Source organism: Cataglyphis hispanica, chromosome 19, assembly GCF_021464435.1.
Source record: "Cataglyphis hispanica isolate Lineage 1 chromosome 19, ULB_Chis1_1.0, whole genome shotgun sequence".
NCBI classification, from domain to species: Eukaryota; Metazoa; Arthropoda; class Insecta; order Hymenoptera; family Formicidae; genus Cataglyphis; species Cataglyphis hispanica.
Window position 1 is genome coordinate 63,234 of NC_065972.1, and position 14,989 is coordinate 78,222.

General features: G+C 28.8%; 3 protein-coding genes across 5 annotated transcripts; 1 reads left to right on the forward strand and 2 right to left on the reverse strand.

Annotated features, from left to right (window-relative positions):
- Positions 1 to 152: 152 nt before the first annotated feature.
- LOC126856741 (mitochondrial glycine transporter-like) lies at positions 153 to 7,550 on the reverse strand. 3 transcript variants are annotated; one of them, XM_050605543.1, is made up of 8 exons: positions 7,483 to 7,550; positions 5,266 to 5,571; positions 2,863 to 2,981; positions 2,231 to 2,315; positions 1,967 to 2,146; positions 1,521 to 1,692; positions 829 to 1,085; positions 153 to 333 (listed from the first exon to the last, which is right to left on the reverse strand). In XM_050605543.1, exons 2-8 carry the CDS (start codon positions 5,317 to 5,319, stop codon positions 307 to 309), a joined length of 894 nt encoding a protein of 297 aa, XP_050461500.1. In that variant the 5' UTR covers positions 5,320 to 5,571; positions 7,483 to 7,550; the 3' UTR covers positions 153 to 306. The 3 variants fall into 3 exon arrangements, with proteins under 3 accessions (XP_050461500.1, XP_050461499.1, XP_050461501.1); XM_050605542.1 differs by lacking the exon at positions 7,483 to 7,550 and adding an exon at positions 6,845 to 7,130; XM_050605544.1 differs by lacking the exon at positions 7,483 to 7,550 and adding an exon at positions 6,845 to 7,130 and having other exon boundaries at positions 4,950 to 5,571.
- A 1,100-nt stretch (positions 7,551 to 8,650) lies between these two features.
- LOC126856743 (THAP domain-containing protein 5-like) lies at positions 8,651 to 10,075 on the reverse strand. Its single transcript, XM_050605547.1, has 3 exons — positions 9,837 to 10,075; positions 8,968 to 9,694; positions 8,651 to 8,758 (listed from the first exon to the last, which is right to left on the reverse strand). Exons 1-3 carry the CDS (start codon positions 9,905 to 9,907, stop codon positions 8,726 to 8,728), a joined length of 831 nt encoding a protein of 276 aa, XP_050461504.1. The 5' UTR covers positions 9,908 to 10,075; the 3' UTR covers positions 8,651 to 8,725.
- A 388-nt stretch (positions 10,076 to 10,463) lies between these two features.
- LOC126856742 (non-structural maintenance of chromosomes element 4 homolog A) lies at positions 10,464 to 14,497 on the forward strand. Its single transcript, XM_050605546.1, has 8 exons — positions 10,464 to 10,587; positions 10,955 to 11,115; positions 11,187 to 11,279; positions 11,529 to 11,659; positions 11,913 to 12,027; positions 12,628 to 12,930; positions 13,015 to 13,127; positions 13,857 to 14,497. The coding sequence occupies exons 2-8, from the start codon at positions 11,013 to 11,015 to the stop codon at positions 13,914 to 13,916; spliced, it is 918 nt and encodes a 305-aa protein (XP_050461503.1). The 5' UTR covers positions 10,464 to 10,587; positions 10,955 to 11,012; the 3' UTR covers positions 13,917 to 14,497.
- The last annotated feature ends 492 nt before the right edge of the window (positions 14,498 to 14,989 follow it).

A 14,989-nucleotide genomic window follows, 5' to 3' on the forward strand; every position in this document is an offset into this window, starting at 1 on the left:
AGGGAAGGATGTATAGGAGAGTGAGCGATGTTAGATATAAAATATCTAATCCCGCCGATATTAGATATAAAATATCTAATATAATATCTAACTCCGCAAATATATGAAAAATGCAAATATGAAAAAAATATATATATATATATATATATATATATATATATATATGATTTATTAAAAATAAATATGCAAGGTGCAGAGAGAGACACTGCCTCGCGCCAACTAATAACAAATGTAAAGTGTATACTAATACTGTACATGGCACAATCCTCTTCTGGTACAAAACAGCTTCATACAATAATAGCGCGTTCACTTCAAGCCGATTTGTCTCGTCACCTGAACATAATGCAATCGCATATACAATATTATGTGTTAATTATTATAGACATATAATTTTGGATTTCAGTTTTATATAATTTCGCTTTGAAATATATCTCTTGTCAGATAAAATATAACCAGACACAAAATTTTACTATAATGTAAAACGGATGCCATTTATTTTTTCACGTCATATATTGTTTAATTAAATTCCAAAATTGAAAAAAAATTTATTTGTTGATGGATGAAAATATAATTTTATGCCGATGCATAAAATGTCATTCAATCTATAAATTACGTAATTAAAGGCAATCATTTAAAATAAGCGTATTATAATCTTTCATGCCTCGAAGACAAATTTGATATAAAATTTATATTTGACAAATCATACAGAATTATTCTTACTGCTAAACCTCTAAATAGTAACTTTAAAATTATTAAAGCAATCTTTGCATCTTTATTTCATTATTGTTTGATTATTCGTATTTGTGTTTCAACACTTGATCAAATTACCTGTTCATATACGGTCCAAGCCATGGTAGTCATCAGAGTTCGCCTCAACATTCTGGGAACGATACCTTTGAAGTATCCCAGGACGCCGCACTTTTTATAGACAAGAAACGTCGCATGGTAAATGCCATTGAATTCGTTCGGATATAATTGCATCTTCGTTTTGACAACGTCCGGTGGTTGCGTGACTACGGAGGCTAAAACTCCAGCGAGGATTCCGCAACCAAAGTGAATCGGCATCGGTGAATCACCCGTCGCTCCTACGAATAAAGAAAATTTGTCTTTAAGAATAATCTTTAAGGATCTCTAAATTCTTACAAATTAAGAATTACGAATAAATATTGGATAATTATATTATATTAGAATCGTAAATCATATAAATAATTTATTAAAAAATATAATTTTTTTTTTCGCGTTTATAAATAATTTTACATATGTATACAGGATGTCTGATAATAATCGTTCCAGCCGTAATATGCGGATAGAGTAGAGCGGGTTAAACCGAGCAAGAAAGTCCTTTACCATTTTGTGACTTTCGTAATAAAAATCAATTTTAATAATTGAGAAATTAATTAAAAAAGATTCCAATTCGCGCGAGTATAATTGCACATTATAGGTGAGGCGATTATTATCAGACCCTATATATAATATTATATATATAGCAATGAATTATTTTATTATCATTTGAGAAATACCTGTACTAGCAGCCACGCTTTTCAATTGGGTATAAAACATAAGATATAAACCGCTGTAAGGCGCGTCTCGTAGAAGAGTAGGTACCAGACCACTAGATAAACCTCTAACTCCTTCCTGCTTGTAGATCAACCTCAGAGCCTCGCTGATACTGTTATACTTGTAAACGCCGCTCTGTAAAATTACATTGATATGATCCGAAATCGGTTAATCTCAAATTTTATTTTGCGCGTCAGCAATCTTTCATCAAATTTCTTTTTGAAATATTGAAATATTTTTATTATACTATATTAATACCATACTAAATTAGACGCAATTACTTGCAAAAATTTCTTTTCTGTTTTCTTGCTTTAAAATTTCTTTCCTTCGTTCTCACTACTCTCTTTTCAATATTTTTTTCATCTTCTTTCATGCAATTTCATCACATTCTTCTTTCTATTAACCGTACCTCGAATCGCGTCTTGACGACGGTGATAGGAATCAATAGAGCGCCGGACATGGAGCGCGCAGTGATGCCTAAGGAGATCGCCTGCAGGGCCGTAAGCGGTTCTTCCAGATTGAAAACATGCTTCAACCAATGCAATGACGAGAAGTACAGACCTACGCCGGGGATTACCCTGGTTATCGACTGCGAATTAATATTCATAATTATTATCGATGCGAATCAATATCCAACTATATATGTTAATCCTTCAAAACAAAGATATCTTACCGGCGTCATACCCTTCCAGAGTCCGAAGACGTTCTCCTTTTGAACGATGTTCGCTACCGTGCTCAGCATTCCATTTTTCGGCGATCTATTCCAGAGAAATTCGGTAATTGGTAATTAATTTATAAATATAAATGTTTAGAAATACATATGCACTCACACACACAGACACACACGTGTGTGTGTGCGCACGCGCGCGTGTGTGTGTACGTATGTATGTATGTATGTATGTATGTATGTATGTATGTATGTATGTATGTATGTATGATGTATGTATGTATGTATGTATGATGTATATATTTATTTGTTCAAAAATATATATAAATATTTAAAATTTAAAATAAAGGATGTGAAAATCAATTAATAATCAATTAATCAAAAAATTAAATTTAAATTAAATAAAAATTATAATTTTTTGAAAACTGTAATGAACTTTAAATGAACAGCAATGATAGATTAAATAAATCTGTCTCTCTTTCATCCTTTCTCTCTCTCTTTTTTTTTCTTAAATCTCTTGAAAGATTAAATTAGCCAAATTTCATCTTAAGAATCTTGTGTTAATAAAGATTCTGTATGAAATAAGTTGTTAAAATAAAGAAAGCCTAGAAATTTTATTTTGCAGCTGATAATCTTACTCGACGGGAGTATTGACACTACTTTGAAGCCTAGTCTTCACCAGATCCAGCGGTTGAAAGAGGATCGTGGAGAACGTCCCGGAGAATGAGCCTGCCAGAAAGGATTTCAAGATCGGATACTGCGAACACACACATGGGAAAATCGTGAGAAAAGCACATTCGAACTTGTAGCTTCTGCAAGTTATTTTACAGCTTCTTTAATTTCGCAAACAAATTTCTCCAATTTAATGAAAGTATCGAAAACTCATTCGAAATCTTCAGACACATGTGTCTAAATTAATCTGTGCGATTTCTGATCAAACGCGAATTAATGTACGACTATCTCGTCACACGTGAGCGAACTCGTGCGACGAGACGATCTTAGCTGCGCGCTATCAATCGTTAACGAGAGTGACTTCGGGATTATCATCGCAACCAGTTATTTTTCATGAAAATTTTTTTTAATAACGCAAGCATTGCACAATTTGTCTTAATGTTTAACAACGAATTCACATTTTATACTACACAAGAAATCTATTTGTTTTGCTCTTTCTTCGCGTAGATAGGAGAAAACAAAAAAATGGAATTTTGCCCGATTAATAAACTTCTTTGTCAACAAATTTGTCATCCGCGCATATCGGATGATATAGTTTATATGTAAATCATCTGACCGACGGTTTATTTCGGTCACCTTATCTCTCGTATTTTCTTTTCGCGGAAGGTTCCAAACATTATTTTAATAATGAAATCTCTCGCAATGCGCGACATTATATATAACGATCCTAATCATTCGTGAAAAAATTTAGTCGATATTTTTTTTGTTGATAATTTTCAAGCATTATAGATACGAATATATTTCTTAATTTCTTTGTTACAAAAAACCATCAATTTCATGAAACATTTATTACAATGAGCCATTATTAGCAATTAAAATTTTTCTTGTATATACGATTGCTGCGACTCATTAAATGTCAAATGTTGCTGTAAATCATTAAATTGTTAAACAAATTTTTTTCGATAATTTCTTAATCAATCGACACACGATAATCTGTGTAATAAATTTATTTATGTGATCTTATATCATTTCAACTGCACAGAGAAAAAAATAATAATAATTTTAAAGAAATATACTTTTTTTAATTCACTGTACAACGATACAGATAATTTTGTTCTACCATTACAAAACTATTAAAAATGAGATGTATCTTCTCTTTCCAAAGAAACACAGCGAATACAAAGATACATTTGGATATCTCGTATCTTTTGGAATAATTTTGCACAAGAAAGAAGAATATTGTGTATTATATCAAGTGCTTCTAATACATAGAAAATATTGTTTTCATTTGTATTTGCATATTAAATATAAAAAACATTTTGTAGCAATATTCTTCCTTTCTTATAAAATTGTTCCAAAAAGGATAGGATCTTTCTTTCTCTCTCTCTCTCTCTCTTTATAGATATTTTTTTCATCCTATATAAGATTTAAGAAATATATATCAACTGAATAGGATATGGCGAGGCTGTTTGAATAGATTAACATCAATTTTTATATATATATATATATATATATATATATATATATATATATATATATATGGCAGTATATATATATATATATATATATATATATATATATATATATATAAACATTACACAATAAACAATCAACATCAACATTTTTTAATCACATCAATTAAAACAACATAGATGTTACATTACATTCGTAACAATTGCATATGTTATCAATATGTATGATTTTTTCATTTTTATGATTTTGATTGATTCTCAATAACTCAATAATATCTTAATTATATTTGCTTTTGAATATGCTTTTTTTCGCTAAAGGCCTGAATTTGAACCGAAATATTCACTAATCATAATAAAAATTTATACAAAATATAAGAATCTATCTGCGTTCTTAGTTCTGCATGTTAATTCTTATTTGCCTGAGATTTTTTTTCATTAATAAAAAAGCTGCTCTTCTATAGCAGTCAATGTATGATAAACCCCAATAACATTTACAATGCTCAATTATCCAGACTGCCTCGTGTTATATCCTATCCAACATTAGTTTAGAATAAAAATTATTTACAATTCAAAATACTTACAGATCCCATTGCTTCCATAATGTAAATAAGGCCGATAATTTAGAAACTTATAGTCACTATTATCAGATTTCGAATATGTATAAAAAAGAATTATGTTTAAAGTTTTATTTTAAAAATAGTCGTAATTAAGAAAACACTATGATTCTCTTAGCATATTTCTCACTTCTATTGACTTTTAAAAACTTCACCGTCAACAATTACAAAACAGTTGTTTTGTTTTTGAAACAGGGAAGCAGCGGGGGAGGAATTTCTCCCTATATAATCGTCTTTAATGCTGGCTAGATACTGAGTCACCTTTGGAAACGTGCCAACTTACATCCCCGTTTATCTTCGTTTCGACATTCTCGAGGTCAATTGGGTGACCCTGCATATCGGGGCATGTTCGAATAAGAATGCTAGGCTTATCAGCTGCTGAAACGTGATTTAAACGTGACTTTATTTGAAAACGTGATGTACTTTGATGCTAGCACAGGTCAATCGGTATCATCTTCATTCGACGACCCTTCCGCTTCTCCGCGCAATGATAGAAGTCTGAATCATTTCTCATGAAATCCTTCCAGCTCTTATAGATAGATTTGGGATGCTCGGACTGTAGAATGTATCCTCTTTTAACTAAATTCGCCTGTGTTTGTAAAATAGAGAATTAAATGTCTTGTGAGATTTTAGAGCAAGAAAACAAAAGAAGAAAACAAAATTGTATCAGGATGAAAATAGAATGATAAGAGATAGCAGTTGTGAAAAGAATGCATAAGTGATACAACTATAGCATCATTAACAAATTGTAATTGTAATTGCCTTCAAGTTGCAAGACCAAATGAATTTCAAACATATTTTTATGAGTAGAAGGGAAATAATCAGAGTGTATAAGAGAAGTATAAGAAGTGACATCATTTTTTTTTATCAAATTTAGATTTCTCTCTTTGTTCAAAAGGATTAAGTTTATCTATATATATTTGACTTTCTCATTTATTAAATTGTTGTACGTTATCAAAACGAATTAAATATGCAAGATACATATAAAAAAAAATATATATATATATATATATATGAAATACAATAAAAAGTAACAGGTTAAAATTGCAATTATGTATGCATCATAAAGATAGATCACTGAGTGATAACATAGTGATATTGGAATAGTAAGAGCAGCGAACTTTCGCGAAAAAATCCGAATGTTTGAAAAGTTAAATAAATGGCGACAATAAAAGAATTGCAATTATTACATAATCATTTCATCATAAATGTGTTTACATCTAAAGTCTTCCTGTATAGCATCTTGTTTTTAAATTTAGATATTTCTTTTCTATATTCCTTCTTTCTTTTATATTTCTTTCATTAAATTATCATTATTACACATCAAACGAGAAATCCATAAATGATTTTCAAAGATTAGCCACAAAACTGTCCGTTTTAGCTGCTCTCTTTTCGTACTTAAAACGAAAAGTAGATGATATATCCGATTTTAGAGAAAATACATAAATTAAGTTAGATTAAAATCGATATATTTCAGGAAATTTAAAATTCATCAGCAAACAAAAATGATCTGTCATTTCTCTGAAGAAATATTGTATATATGTATGCATCAAAACAAGTTAGAGATATATTGAGATATTCGGAAGGAATGTGATTTTTTATCTTGAGCTTTACTTTTATTCGCGAGAAAAATGAGATCGATTGAAACAAAAGATCCATTTTCTTCTAGTAATAGTACGCGAAATTAAATTATAATTGAATCAATTACAGCAACTTCTCGATGACAACTAAGTAAAGTTAAAACGAACAGTCCTTTGTCATCCGTAAAGAAAGTCAACAAGAAGTATTTTTATAAAGAAAAGAAGAATGACAAAGCCATGTGTCAAACGCAAAAATTCGTTTAATGGAATATACTTTCGTACCGAGCCAATGGAGAACGAAATAACGAACGAAACGTGAGGCTCACGAGAATGATGGAGGTCGCATGATGAAAAAGTCGCCGTCGACTGATAAGAGTTATCAGGCGGCAAACACATCATTGTTTTACGTCGATCCTTGTTTTCGTGCTCTAAATTGTTTATCTCTGCATAATGAGAGAGACCAACTGTTATGAATATTAATCCAACGTGACTTGCATAATCGTTTCCGATAAAGCGACATGGCGACGGTCACGAGATACGAGATTTCCTATTTATTTTCGTAATTCTATTTCGTATTTTCAGCCGATGATTTAAAAAAAAAAAGAAGTGCTCTCTAAAATTTAAGGCCCTTGCACAATGCGAGGCGATAGCGATAGAGACGATATCCAATAAAAGATCTACTTTTTTGAAAATGCAGTATTCTCATTGGATATTGCTTATCGCTATTGTTATTCCCTTGTTCCTATCGCTATCGCCTCGCATTGTGCAAGGGCTTTTAGGTTCAAGTCTTTAGGTCTTCGTAGTTAAACTCGTTGAACTTTTTGTTTTTTCTTCTTTTTCTGTTCAACTTCTAAATATATTTATTTCATTTTATTACGTTTTTCTAATTTAGCCATGAAAGAAGAGTAAGAATTATTTACCAGGCTAGGTTCCAAAACGGTGAAAAATTTCCTCTGCGAGGAAAATTTTATTCGATGGCCGACTTGGAAGTAATCAGAAACGCTTAAGAAAGTTTCGGAACGGCCATCGAGTAAAATATTCCTCTGAGAGGAGTTTTGGAACGTAATATTAGATTGGAAATGGTCACAAAAAATATTCCATGCTAAATGCGAGAGAACGCAAAAAGTACAAAATAGAATGCATCCTTTTTTTTACATGACCTTTAAGCGGAGAACATATACTTTTGCATAAGCGCATAGCCATAAGCATAAAGAAATTGATTGGTCCACAAACATTGGTGCCTAACGAATGAATCAATCAATTTCCTTATACTTATAGCTATGCGCTTATGCAGGTGTGTGTTCCCCGCTTTACCTTTACGATCTTTAAGGCCGTATTACACTACGGATTGCGGGATCATTTGCGGTTGATGATTGTGGATTGATCAATCAAAGCAAAGTAGCTTGTCGGTTGATTAGTCAATTCGCAACTGAGCCCACAACCTGTAGTGTAATACAGCCTTTACGATTATGATAAAAATTTTTTCACGTGCAATGGCCTTAATAATGTTTTCGAATGAATGAATTAATCCAATCCGGATCAATTAATTGCTATATTTCATTATGAATTCAAGTCTTTTATTTTCATTGACAGAGATAATGCAATAACGTCATTAATTGCTCTCACATCGATTAAACCTATAGGCCTATTACAGTTTTCGAAACGAAGTGAAAAATACAAAAGTGAGGAAATTCACTAGAATATCTACAATTTCATTTGTTGAAATCTGGTAAATCTGTTCAATTTTGTAATTTTCACCTCAAGTTTCAAGAACCGTAACAGCTTCCCTATTACATTCGAAAACGCCATAAATTACTACCACAACTAAACACAACGTAACATTATTTGTATACGAAAAAACTCGGAAAATCATAATTGCACATTATATATGTATATATGATATATTTTATATGCTAAAACGTTTTTTGTGTTTAGTTTACTTGTGCAATAAAATTTATATAGTCAAAAGATAGTAGAATTTTGCATGTTACAAAATTACTAGAGAACTTACTAAAGAAAAGTCTTATATATATATATTTTGTATAATATTGCATATTTGCAATTAAATATATATATATATATATATATATATATATATATATATATATATTTAATTGCAAATTTTTTGAAACCCTAATTATGCATTAACTGATGATGCCTTTTTCATAAATGTTGAATGACAGATAAAATATCCTCCTGAAACATATAAAAATAAATGTTTGTAGTATTAATAATGTAAGTTACCAAACTATTTAAGGAAGCAATTGTAGAAGCTTATTATTTATATTTGCTTATAATATGCAACACACACAAAGTGATAAAAATAGTTACATAAAAGAAATAATCATTTTATAGCATAATACATACAAAATATTCCATGTAATTAAATGTATGTAATACTATACCTTCTGTTTTAAATGTTTTAAAAGCCGTCGCAGATATATAATTTTAGCATCTCTCCTACGAAGTTTCTGCTGTAACATGCAAATTTTATGGCGCAAATTTATTTCGTTGGGAGTTGGTGATCTTTTTGCACAATGCAATTTCAAACAGTCTAAATTATCATAATTATTTACTTGATATTTTTCAACTTTCATCGGCTCATACATTGATGATATTACACATGACTCTTCTGTTATAGCTGTTTCTGAATTACATGTTTCTAGATTGATGTTACTATTGATGTTTCCATTATATATATTTGGCTCCTCTATTACATCTTTTATCATATGTACATTTTCAATATTTTTGTAACTTACTTCTGACTGGATATTAATATGTGAATTATTTATATCTTTATCTATTGTTCTATCTATCTCAACGCGAATATTTATAAACTTTTCTTCATAAGATCTGTTATTTTTTTCTATATTATCTTCCTTATTTTTTTTATTTTCATTATCTATCGTTCTGATTTTGTATTTCTTCCTTTTGTTACTTTTTGTAGAAGAAGGAAATATAGAGGGAACTGCTGTTGGCCTTAAAAATGTTTTATAAGCCTCTCGACAAGGCATAAAATCATTTGCGGTAAAATGTTCATTGCAAACAGTATCAAATTTGCTGGGAATCCAATTTTCTCTTTTTATCACATTTAACCAGGCTGTCAATCGACACTTATCTTTGAGAGGAAAGCTGCAATAAAAGTTGATCTATATAAATATTTGATGCGTATTTAACATGCGCAAGAATTTAATTAAAAAATTATACCCCACTTGATAGAAATGTTTATTTCAAGTTTATAAAAAAATAAGAGAAAAAGATTATGCGTACTTACCGAAAAAATTTGATATTTTTTCCTTTCGAATATCTACTTGAACAGCCAAGTATGCTACAAGTCATTGGCATATTTTTTTATTTTTATACGTGCACTATATACGCACTTGATATTTTGCACTCATAAACTTAACTTTTGTTATTTCTCAGCTAATTACTGGTAGGAGGTGATAGAAACAAAACGTCAGTAATTTTTAATGCTGCCAATTTACTTCTTTTACTGGCAATTTTCGAACATAGCGAACCGATTGGTTCTCCGATGGAAAATTTCTAGAATTCCGAAAGTTTTCTGATTGATAAAATAACCAATCGGTACGTACACAATAAAGTTTACGATCAATATAAAATTATAAAATGAATTCTCCATAAGATATTATTGTATGCATCAGTCCAACTTATGGCGTTTTTGAATGGACGGGTTAATCCGGATCAATTAATCACTATATTTTACTATAAATTCAAGTCTTTTATTGGCAGAGTCAATGCAATAACGTCGATCAATATATTTGACAAGTTTTGTCGAATATATTGATTGGCTGATGTTGTAAGAAACTTCCAAAATCTCAGAAACTCTATCCGAAAACCAATCGATACATTCGACAAGTTCCCAAGCTCATCGTATCATAAATGTAGTGACACCCTAACATCATTTTAAATCTATGGAAATTATCTAACAAAACATTAATTTAGGACGAAAAAGATTAGATTTGTATGTTTTGTATGTGTTTCAAACATTTTAAATTTATACTCAAGTAAGAGTTTATTATTTATACTTTTTATTATATTTGCTTCGAGAGAAAAAAAATTTATATAAAAGTATATATACTGTAAAATCATTAAATTCTCTTTATGAGATTTTGCTTATATTAAGATGTAATATGCATGTTTCATAGTTTGTTTATTTATGTGAAAATTTATTTGTGTGATATATATATATATATATATATATATATATATATATATATATATATATATATATATATTGGCAAAAATAATGTAAAACTTAGTTTTTATTATTTGAAATATTATAATAATAAGGAAAATGTATGAACTTTTATAATCAATATGTACAAATCAATTAAAATTATAATATTTATATTAGCATCTTTTTTTTTACAGAAAATAGCGTATATCTTTTTGAAGAAGTTTGTGAAGGAATCTCCAACATTTTACTATAATGTCCAATAGAGAAATATTATCAGATACATGTAATAAAAGACGTTCTCCTAGGGAACGTAAAGATTGTTTGAAACATGCCTTACAGCGAACACTGGTTTTACGTAAAAATTTATTTCACATCTTTTGTTTTTTTTCATATTTAATATAAAATTAATTAATAAGTAATTTGCAGAGAATGTGATCAATAAATCTACTGTAAATAAACTTAATGAAGTTATAAATGAAGCTGACATTGTTGCTAATGAGACAAATATACAAGAAAAAGGTATATAAATTATAAAAGTTATTTTTGTATTCATGTATATGGTATTATACTCTGTATGTATAATATATTCTTATATGTACACATATAATAGATATATATATGTTATATATATTATATATATTATTTTACATATGTTATTTTATGTATTTTTTTTACATTACATTTTGGGAAAAATATGTAATGTTATATGTTTTATAAAAAATTTTATAATTTGTTAATAGTAACATAATTTACTTATTATATTCTCAGCTCTTAATCAGCAGGAAGTACTTATGGATTCGCAAATGATGATATCATCTTCTAAAGTTCTGAAAACTTGCACTATTTCTCTGACAAAGAAAATGAATGACTATGACTGTATTGACTTTGCACAAAAGCTGGTACATTGAAAAGTGAAATTATATGTTTATAATTATCCGCAATGCTATGTTAAATTTAACCAAGAGATCTATGTATATATGGTGTTAATTAATTTGCACCCACTAAATATAAAGCAATGTTTCTTAAAAAATCAAGTTGACAAGTTCAAAACTATTATTTATATATATATATATATATATATATATATATATATATATATATATTTATTTATTTATTATTTTATATCTATTATAGTAATATTTGTATTGTTAGGTGAAATATGTACAAGGAATGTCAGACAATCCAGAATTACCACCAGATTGGTCACTTTTAGAGCCACAAGTAACGAAATTATTCAAAAGGGTTCCTAACTGCAGTACACTCTTAGGTTTGTTTATCATCAATGGCATTAGAAATAAAAGTTACAGGATGATTGTAATTATTTAAAAAGCAAATCTTTTTCTTAAAGATAGGGAAGAAAAGAATAAGTTGAAAGACATAATGAATATTCATTTTTCTGTAATGTTACTTTTCCTATTGATGAAACAAGAATTTATAATGTGCATTTATTTAACAGTTTACACGTTACAAAAAATCTAAATTTATTTTGATATCTGATATAAGTTGTTTTACGATTTTATTGTGATGTTTTTATTTGCATTTAATAATGAAAAAAATTGATTTATGAGAAAAGTATATAAAAATTTATAAAGAAATATAAAGTTCTATTTAAGAAAAAATACAATTTAAAGTTTGCAAGTATGATGTTGCAAAGAAAAAGAAAAATCATAGAAAGATGATTTTTATTATAATCTTCAACCTCTTTTCTATCAAGTGAGATATTCCTTGTTCAATGTATTAGACTCGCTCTGTATATATGCAAATATTTTATTTCTTTATGCAGATATTTTCAAAAATATATTATTAAATGGTTTTTAAGTTTATAGCTGTAGAGAGATCCAGCCAAATCTATTTAAATTTTTTTTAGGTACATTGCAGCCTTTAGAGAAGAAAATTATAGTTAGGAAGAAACCTGAACAGAGAGTAGCACAGCAAGCTGCAATGGTAGTACCTGAGAAACTGGTGCGAGCCACAAATACCAAGGATGAGGACAGTGTTGAACGAACTGTGAGGAAGATTAGAAAATTAATTGTAACTTATTATAAGGAAACACGAAAACCACTCGATTTCTTCAAATTAATTTTGCATCCACAAGATTTTGGAAGAGCTGTCAGAAATATGCTGTACATATCATTTCTTGTGAAAGATGGAATAGTGACAGTGAGGAAAGGTATTTTCTTATCTCCCTTATGAAAAGTTTCATTATTTTATTTTTTCTTATTTCTAAAATTTGATAATGATATTTTTATTGCAGATAATAATGGAAGCCTTGTCGTACAACCATGTCACAGGGAAAAAAATTTACAAAGAAGTGATACTAGAACAGGCATTCAGAATATAATTTCGTTAAATATGAAACAATGGATGGTAAGTTAAATTTTAATAAATCTTTGATTTAATCGGCTCTCGATTCAAATAGAATCTCGATTTTAACGAATAAAATATATAATATAAAATAAAATTTTTTGCTATTTTCAATTTCATATTAAGAGCAATTTTATAAATTCTTTTATAATTCAATTACATCATGTATTGTCTTGATTAAATTAGTTTATCAAAGTCCCTTTGTAGGTTTCATTATTACAGTTGAGAGATTGAATGATATCCAAAATTACATGAATCTTTTTTTTTGCAAAAGATATTGAAATGAATTGGATTTTTCATATGTCATCATATCATATTGAATAGTACGGATTGATAAAATATACCAGATTTTCTTTTCGATTCATGAAAATTAATTTTAAATCTTGATAGATTATCATAAGATTGATTGAAAATGTGAAGATGTAAGAAATGCAGATTGAGTTATATACATTCATTTGCTAATGTAGAATAAAAAAAAGAGTTGTTGATATATTTTATTAATCCATATTATCAAACGCTAGTAGTGTACGAAAAATTATTTCAACATTATCTTAATGTATTTGGGGAAGAAAAAGTATGCAGAATTTTTTATTTTGTATATTATAATTCAATACGACTGCAGTGAGAAAATAAGAGCATTAAATCAAAGATTTTACTGAACAGATATAATTATGACAAAATTGGAAAATGAGATTGTAAACAACTAAAGTTAGAATATTTTTTTTTTCTCAGACATTAATAAAGATATATAAAGTGGAGAAACCAATGATTGATTTTGATGAAGGCAAATAACGCTGTTTACAAATTAACACGTGTCTTTTTTTTTATTGGCCTAGGATTTGCATTTTATCTCGTAATATTATATTTTTGGAATATTATATTAAATGTATTTTCAATTATCTAGTATATTAAAGGAAAGAGACTAACCTCGATAGTACAATTGATCAATATGATAATTTATTATTAACATATATATTATAGTTACAATAATAGTTTATTGATCGTTTATTTAGTCATCGTCTATTTTATCACGATATATATATACACACACGCGCGCGCGCGCACACCACACACACACACACACAAAAGTTAAAATAATTTTGTTACAATGATGATGTTACCATACAATGTAATTAATAATGTTACTACTTGATTAAAGTAAATATTAATATTTAGTAATATCTTTTTACCTGAATCCCTTCTTTATTTTAATATTTTATTTGCATTTTATTTGGGGACTGTAATATCGCAAAATATGTAATATTATGTTGCGATATGCCAAAAAGCGTGTGTTTAGAATAATCTGTTTTACTTTGATTTTGATAAAGATACACTTAATCGGTCTTTTTGCAAAAAGTTTAAAAAAATAAAAATCCCTGCTCGATAATATAAGAAGAGTAATATACGAAGTGTTAAGATCCCACTTGTGAATATCTATAACAAAAAATCTATTATCGACAAAATTCCGGCGATACCATAAACCATAAACTATATATCGTACATGTAATCATAAACATAGTATATCTACACCACACGAAGCGTTTTCTTTATTCATGGAGCGAGGGCGGGGGGACGGGGAAAGGCACGTAGAAAAGAATATACTTGGACTGCGTTCCGTAATTCACTGCCAGTACTGAAAATCTGTAGTGTACGTGTCGTAAACTGTAGATTTTCGGTACTGCTAATAGTGAATTACGGAACGCAATCTTTGTTTCTAAAACGGGGAGCACACACTTTTGCATAAGCGCATAACTATAAGGAAATTGATTGGTTATATTTGTGGACCAATCAATTTCTTTATGTTTATGATTATGCGCTTATGCAAAAGTGTGTGTACTCCTCGCTATACTCGTTACGTTCTCTCT